The 8,497-nt window shown below is 42.4% G+C and overlaps 1 protein-coding gene across 8 annotated transcripts in view; it reads right to left on the bottom strand.

Moving 5' to 3' along the window:
• Positions 1-306: 306 nt before the first annotated feature.
• The window catches only part of LOC118078409 (alpha-1-antitrypsin-like), a 28,788-nt gene continuing 20,597 nt past the window's right edge, over positions 307-8,497 (bottom strand). For all 8 annotated transcript variants that reach the window (XM_060272096.2, XM_060272098.2, XM_088672964.1 and 5 more), the window contains 2 exons: positions 3,019-3,166; positions 307-641 (listed from right to left, as the gene is read on the bottom strand). In XM_060272096.2, coding sequence (XP_060128079.2) covers positions 450-641; positions 3,019-3,166 — 340 coding nt within the window. In that variant the 3' untranslated portion in view covers positions 307-449. The remainder of the gene's footprint in view (positions 642-3,018; positions 3,167-8,497) is intronic.

Below are 8,497 nucleotides of genomic sequence, written 5' to 3'. Positions count from 1 at the left end.
CTGGCGTGCTATGGTCCGTGGGGTCACGAAGATTCGGACACGACTAAACGACTAAACAACAACCTCTCCTGAAAGCCTCAGATCATTCTGAGCATTTGACCTACCTGACCTTCTCCCTGCAACTGTTGGCTACCTGTGGATACTACACCTGCATGAGAGATAATAGTAAAATAATGTTAACCTGATCTTTCAAATGGCACAGGCATCTACAGCCCCCAAATTATCATGGAAAACGCTAGAGAGCACACTTAAAATAAACAGCATATTTTTTAAGATTGTGAAAAAAGAAAGAAAAACGCCAAGTGATTTTGCAGACAACTCAATCAGTGTTTTATTTGTTCGGTTTGGGAACATGTGATAGTAATCACTCTGATACCTAAAATCATCTTATCAATCATGTTTCATTTTGGAAACCCCATGTTTTCTGTGCTGCAACACAAGTTGAGCAATCATGCCTCAGAAGGATTCTGGACTTTTACCATGAATATGATGGTGTCAGTTTCCTCTTCAACAGCCAGCAGCAGAAAGGGGCGGTTGAATCTAAGTACAGGAGGAAGGGAGGTAGGAACCATTTCAATGGCAGTAGTAGCTGCAGCTTCAGTGCCATTCTCGTGGACATTTAAATAAGCTTTGTGAATAGCCTGCAAAGAAATACAACAAAAATTAGTGCAAGATTGTGTCTGACTCAGGGTTTTATCATGAGAAAATCTAGGCATCCATTGAATGTCTTAAGAAACAACATCACGTGGTCATTTCTCACTCTGATTACTTATTGATCTGGTTCCTCTACCAGTTCTAAGCATCATTTTTTTGTATCATTCAGCATCAAGGAACTGATGGAATTTTCTGAAAATCTTGATGTCAATCTTTTCCATAATTATGGTATTTTTTTCCTAGTTCTTGTCTCTCTCCCCTAGTGTTTTTTTTTAAATCATTTTATTAAATTTTCCATTTTTACAATCTTATCAAATCACATCAAATATTCCACATTATATATACACAAATCAAATACTCCAAATATTCTGCCAAATTTATAATTTTGGGCGGACTCCCCATGCTTCAAAACTTTGGAGAGCTCTAATCAACATCAGAATCCTACTGCATTTCAAATCTTCTGGTGATTCTTATTTCTCTTTCTGTTGCTATCCTTCCTTCGTTCACAGCCTCTGAGTTTGCAAAGCCTCTGAGTTATTCCCACAAATGAGTTAGAACAAACAATAATATGTTTCTGTGTGGATTTTATGTCCTTCATTCCCTTCAATTAGTTCGCAGTATCTCATCACACGCTGGTATTCTGCCAATTCCTTCCAAAAGTCTTCTCATAACAAGCAGACACTACTGCCGGCTGATGCCATCTTCACACAATTCCAATGAATTCACATCTAAGCGTCTGCCTCATTCATAGTTTTTCCAGGGGGAGCTCAACAAATTACAAATATACAAAGTACAAATATTAATGCATATTAAGGGTTCACCGCCCCCTATAAATCTTTTAATTTCTGCAACTCGATTGGATTCCAACATGGTGGATTTCCAATTTTCTACTGCGTCACTTTTGATAAAAGTTCTGGGAATCCATCCAATGTTTTTATCAAAAGTCCAGCAAAATAATGAGATTTGTTTCTGTCTGGTGTCAGCAAAATAGGGAAACCTTTTATCCTCTTCCAAGCAAACCACAAATCAAGGTCTTAATTATATTGTATTTTCGTTTCCACACAGCTTATGCTTTTAAAGCCATATTATATCAACGGATACCGGTTTGTTAGGTAAATAGTGAGGCACAATAATAAAGAAAGTCTCACCCTCCCCTTTCCGTTCTGTTCACATACCACTCTGACTCTGACTCTGATGTAATCTTTCCTCGACTGTCTTTTATTTCCTCAGTGGCTGGGCTGTTTGGCAAGTTAATTCCTCCCTCCTCGTCTGAAGCTTGTCCAAAACTTAAATTCAAATTTTCCTCTCAAGTTATGGAACTTGACTGTGGGGATGGCGTCCAGGAGAGCTAACCCCCAGCCCCTCCTTCCTTCCGAATTTTGGACCGGTTTGAATGGGCACCTGCGGATGAGACTGCATCTTCCCTTCTCTGGGAAGATTTTGGGAGGCTGCTTACTCTCATAACAGCCTCTAATTAGCCCTTGATAGTTGGAGCGATGGAATGTTCAGCCATCTTCCGTCGCGCCTCAAGCAGAAGTCTCTCCCTTAATGTTGATGAGAAGCAAGATCCCCGTCCCTGGCTGATTATGCTAAAAATACATACACTTCTTTCATATATACATCATATATAATATTACCCTATTACTCCTATAATATTATAAACACTAGGTTTCCAAAAGTAGCCAGCACATAAACAGATCAATACAAAAGTTTATATAACTGGATACAATTCATATTTAGTAATATACTTCCAAATTATGCTGCAGTAATACACATAGCATATGGTTAATCAAGTTTTTTTAATAAAAACAAAAACAAAAAACAAGCACAATGCACGAGCAGATCAGACCAAAGCAGGTATGTGATAAACGATACTGTCTGCACAAATCTTTCAAATATATCCAATTTCTCCTCCTTCTCCAATGCTAACTGCAGTCTTTGCAAAGCAACTAGCACCTAATCATCTGCTCTTGAAAATTCTGTCCCTCCTTATATTTTTGGATCCCAACTCCCATCAGCCCCAGATAGCATGACCAAGGGAAGAGGGAGAGCTGGGCCTTAAGGGTCTCTCCATCAGTTCTGTTGGGAGACCAGCTCCATTGGGCCACCCCCCCAACTGTCATCAAGCACCACTCATGCCAATTAGGCTATAGCAGAGGGAGAGATGGGATTTTGGTGCCTCTTAATCATCATAGCTGGAATAGCAAATATTTTTGGCTCCTGCTCTCCATGAGAGATGGGATTGTGGTGGTTCAAGTACCCCTAATTATGTTCATTTGAACCTTCAGACAACAGTGTACCTCTGGTGAAAAACGGATGATGCAGGAAAATATAGATCAACCCACTGAATTTTGAAAAGCCTACCTTGGAAATCTTCAGCTCAGGCTTCCCAGTAATCCCAGAAAGGTCTGCTTGATCTGTGAATACATCCGTAATATTCATTCTTCTTAACATCCCTTTGATAACATAGTTGCCAGAGATTGTAAACTTTGGAAGGGATAGATCTATTCTCCTGTTGAAAGAGGAACCAGAGGCTAGTGAGGTATTGCTTTTGGGGGGGGGAAATGTGCCGGGGGGATTTTGGGTGTCATATCTACTTCATGGATCAATGTCTTGTCATGGCGAGGGGGCTTGAATAACTCAGAGAAGCTATGAGCTTATGAGCTATGCCATGCAGGGCCACCCAAGGTCACTGGAGCCCGCTCATACCAGGTGGCACTTGAAGACGCACGCTTATGGCGCCGACACCTTGACCAGCTGAGGCGCAGGGTTGGGAATTTGGACACTACCACAGTGCCCCCAACTGCACCCCCAGCTCCAGAGCATGCTCTAACAGAAGGCGAGGCTCAAACCTCCCTCACAAGTTGCAGACATGGATCCTAGCCAAGCCACGTCAGAGGCTCAGCAGGCCCCCCCCCCAGAGTCTAGAGCCACTGCTGTGCGTGACCATCCGCCGAGTCCACACATGGTGGTTCCTTCGGCAGTCACAGAGACAGGAAACATCGGTGGCGCCACTGTCACGGTCCGGTCGGCGGGCGTTAGGACCAGAGGCAAGATGGTGGTGAAGAAGCAGGGTCGAAGGCAGAGGCGAAGGTCCACAGGGCACAAAGCAGGGTGAAGGCAAAGCGAGGGTCCAGGAACAAGAAGCAAGGCGAAGGTCCACGGGGCAAGAGCAAGGCGAAGGCGAAGCAAGGGTCCAAGGAGCAAGGAGCAAGGCGAAGGATCCAGGAACGAGAAGCAAGGCAAAGGTCCACGGGGCAGGAGCAAGGCGAAGGCGAGGCAGGGGTCCAAGAAGCACGGCAGCAACAAGGCAAGGGTCCAAGGAACAGGAGGCCAGATGCAACCAGGCAGGGATAGCGAAGGTCAGGAGGCAGGCAAAGGTCAGGAGGCAGGCGTCCCAAAGGCGAAGGTCCGAGAGTCAGGAGGCAGGAAGCAAGAGGCCAGACATAGCAAGGTAGAGAACGCGTTGCTGTGGCAAAGAACTGAAGGGAAATGCTGGGCTGTTATCCCTCCCAGCTCCTGCCACCAGGTGCAGTGAGATCTCAAGTGGCCACACCTGGGTGATTACTCCTTGCCTCTCCAGCACAAGCTGAGGACTTCACCTGTGTGGCCACGCCTTGCTTCTCCAGCACAAGTTGAGGCATGCCCCAGTCCTGCAAAGCACTACAGGCCCCAGAGCCTGACTCCTGCCCATACTCCTGACAGCCACAGTCTCAGCAGGAATCGGCCAACCCCCTGGACACTGGTACTGGCCCTCGGCATTCCACCAGGGTCACCAAGCAGCCATCCTACTTACGGGACTATGTCAGTAACTGCTTTTGAAACATTGCATTGTAGACTTCCGGGTTGAACGCGAGCGCCGGCGGCAGCGGGAGAGATTTTCTCCCGATCCTTGAAGGGTCCTGGGGGGATCTGCAGAGCACGCAGCCCCCCAAAACGTCAGGTAGAGCGACCTGAAGCCTTGGCGACCCGGCAGCTGTCCTTTTTAGACCTCCTTTCCCCCCCCCGAAGAGCCCCAATAAGGGCGTGAGAGCGGGGAAGGTGGAAGGCACGGACACAGCAGGCACAGCGCTTCCCTTCAGTGGAGCAGCTCTGACTTCTGACGGTGGAACAGCATTCAACTTTCTTCTAAAAATAATCATCTGAATACCTGGATCTGGCCACAGTGAGTAAAGCCTGAAATTTGGAACAATTTACAAGCAATTTGGCCATTGGGAGAACTTTTAAAACGGAGGTCGGGTTCTCCCCCCCCCCCTGCGGTAGAGCGGAAAGCAAAGACAAGCCTCCGCAGTGAACTGTTTAAAAAGAGACTTTGTAACCTTTATTTCTTGGACTTCTTGCTGCAATATAAAAGAGAGCAGGGTCTCTAAAATAACCCTGCAGATTTAAGCTTTAAAAGTTTAGAAAGATCGCTTCGGTAAGCCTGGGAGCGGGGCTCCGTTCGCTCTAGCCAGACACCCTTTGTGACGTCAGAGGACAATCAGCTCATGAACTTCTGTTCACCCTTTGACAGGCTTTGATCTGCCTGCAGCCTTCCTGTCAAAGGAATGAAGGACTTTTTAAGGGAAATTTGCAACTTTCTAACCCCAAAAAGCAAGGAAATTTATGCTACATTATTACCTCGTAAAAACTGTTTCAATCTTATTGCTTAGACTGGCTCATTGTGACTGTGTTACTAGCTGGCTCAGGCTGGGAAACTTCAGATAACAGTGACCTTGGGAGCCTGGCTCAACAATTGAAAGGCTGTCTGTTTATAATTGCTTCCCCTGATAAAAGGACATCTGGACTACAGACTGTGAGACAACCTTTTGCTCTGTTATTGAACTGGAAATATGTCAGGACCAGAGCCCCCTGCTGGAAAAGGGAAGAAAAAATCATCCTTTTCCTCCACGTTTGAGGAACAAGTTTTAAATGCATTAGCAACACTACCAGCACTGAGGGAAGGATTGGAACGCAACAGGAAGAACAGCAGTGCACCACACAAGAAGTGAGACAGCTCAGGGAAGAATTAGGAGCTATCTCCAAAGATATTTCACAGGTCAAATTACAAGTGACTGGAGTTGAGCAAAGAGTGGTACAACTGGAAGAAGGAAGGGTCCCTGACCTGGAGAAGCAAGCCTACCAGACGCAGGTTGCGCTTGCCTTTCTACAGATGAGACAGAGAGAGACAAATCTCAGGATCAGAGCATTCCCTCTTATAGAAAAGGACGATCTGAAAGCCATAATAATTGAAGAATTTGTAAAAGCTTGGAACCTTCCAAAGGAAGAATTGGAATCACAAATTTTAAAAGCATTTAGGTTTGGTGCAAGATCAAAGAAAGACAAAAATTTTGTCAGTGATTGCATGCTAACATTCCAAACCAAAGAACAAAGAGATAGAATTTTGAGTCTACATTACAAGAAAACTTTGAAGGTTCAGGAAACACAGATCATCCTTTTTAAAGATTTGCCTAAATTCTTTCTGGACCTGAGATCTCAATATTCCGATTTGGCAGCTATCCTGAAAAGGAAAGGAATCAACTTTAAGTAGGAATTTCCGGAAGGCCTAAATTTTCAATTTCGACAGAAGAAATATAAAATCAAGTCAGTGGACCAAAAGAAAGAGTTTCTCCAGAAACACGAGAGAGAGCTGTCACGACCAGGACTAACCTCAATTCCAGGACAACTGAACGACCCATTTTACTATGTGAAAGGATATGAGAAGTGTTAATGTATTTGTTTTTGTTATTCCCTTTGTTATATGTTTGTTTTTCTTCTTTTTTCTTCATATATTGCCATTTTTGTGAAAATTCCAATATTTATTTAAAAAAAGAAACATTGCATTGTAAATAGAAGCTATGTACCTTGAAACTGTTATGCTCTTGTACCTAACTGAAACCATTACGAATGGAACTAATGCCTTTTCTCGGTGGGGAGGGGTGTTATGTATTAGTGTATATAGTTTTCCCTCAGGTCCTCAGGTCCTTGACAGTTGTTTTAGGAGGGAACTTTAGGAGGGAACTTTGAATTATGTTTGGTACATTGTTTGAGCCAGCCTCTATAAAAGCAGGCCAGCTCAGCAATGCAGTTCAGTTCTGTTCAAGCTTCCAAATAAAGAGCTACTTTGGAGAGATTGCTGTGTCGTCTGCTATGCTTACCCACAACTTAACAGAGACCAACTAAGTTTCTCATAGGTATGAGCTTTCATGTGCATGCACACTTCTTCAGATACCATGCACATGAAAGCTCATACCTATTACAAACTTAGTTGGTCTCTAAGGTGCTACTGGAAGGATTATTTATTTTTATTTAGACTGCGTCAGACCAACACGGCTACCTAAAGAAAGGCTGATCGCCAAAGAATTGATGCTTTTGAATTATGGTGCTGGAGGAGACTCTTGAGAGTCCCATGGACTGCAAAAAGATCAAACCAATCAATTCTGCAACATAAAAAGCAGCAGAAATTGATAATAGAGGGCAAGGAAATTGTGATAATGAGAGAGGTGCCACCAAGGCTGCTGAAGAAAAGATCTAAATACAAGATGCTGGCTGATGCATTACAGAGGAACAAGATATTCTACAAGTGGGAATTCCCGGAAGGGATTTCCTTTAGGTACAAGCAAGTCTGGAGAAAACTATCCTCCGGATATGAAGTAGATAAGTTTTGGAGAAAATATGAAAAATTTCTAGGGGGGGGGGGGAGGCGGTTGAAAAGAAAGGAGACAAAGACAGATCGGACAGTGAGAAGGAATGAACCGAAATAGAAAAGTTCGGTGATACTCTTTGCTTAATGGATGTGGTACAAGGAGTTTTAAACAAAGTGCCTTTCAGAGACAAAATATAGAATACATTTCTTTATTTCTTTAATTCAATTTTTTCCCCTTTTTACTACTATTTGCTCTTCTATTCCTCTTTCTTTTATCTCTTTTTATTTCTCTCTCTATTATCTCTATTTTTACTTTTACTTTTTTTATTGCCACTCCCTCTGGTGGAAGAAACAAAATTCATCTTAAGCTAAAGAAAACAGGAAACAGGAATAAATAAAGGTATTTGACTATATAAACCAAGATTGAAGGATGGATCTAAAAATTATTACTTGGAATGTGAATGGGCTAAACAGCAAAGTGAAAAGGAATAGGGTAGAACATTTATTGGCTAAAAGGAAACTAGATGTCATATGTTTGCAAGAAACGCACATTGCAAAAAAGCATCGTAAATTACTGGTCAATAAAAAATTAGGGGAGGAATTTATCTCCTCAGGTACAACAAAGAAGAAAGGAGTGGTAATGTATATAAATCCCAAATTGAACCCAGTGCAAATTTATAAAGATAATGATGGCAGAATTAATATTGTTAAAATACGAAGAAAAAAAATGGAAAATATATTTATAACAGGAATATACGCACCAAATGAAAACAAGGCTGTTTTTTATCAAAAATTAGAGAATATCCTAATGGAATATAGTGATCAAAAACATATTATAATGGGGGATTTAAATGGAATTGTAACTCCAGATTATGATAAATCAAATGAAGGAAAAAGAAAAAAAGAAGGGAAACTCCCAAAAGCCTTCTTCCAATTAGTAGATAAATTAGACCTAACAGATATATGGAGATGCTTACACCCAACACAAAAACAATTCACTTTCTTTTCTCACCCACAAAACTCGGAAAGCAGAATTGACATGATTTGGTCAACCAAGGATATATTATTAAGATGTAAAAAAATTGACATTTTACCCAAAACCCTATCTGATCACAACCCGGTGTTGATGGAATTAGCAGGAATAGAGAAGACAATCAAACGATGGAAAATGAATGAGTTATTACTGGAAGATGAAAATGTGGTTAAAAAGGCGGAGAA

The sequence above is a fragment of the Zootoca vivipara genome, chromosome 1, assembly GCF_965207765.1.
Source record: "Zootoca vivipara chromosome 1, rZooViv2.hap1.1, whole genome shotgun sequence".
Classification (NCBI taxonomy): domain Eukaryota; kingdom Metazoa; phylum Chordata; class Lepidosauria; order Squamata; family Lacertidae; genus Zootoca; species Zootoca vivipara.
The sequence above is the reverse complement of the archived record's forward strand: the minus strand, read 5'-3'. Positions and strand labels throughout refer to the sequence as shown.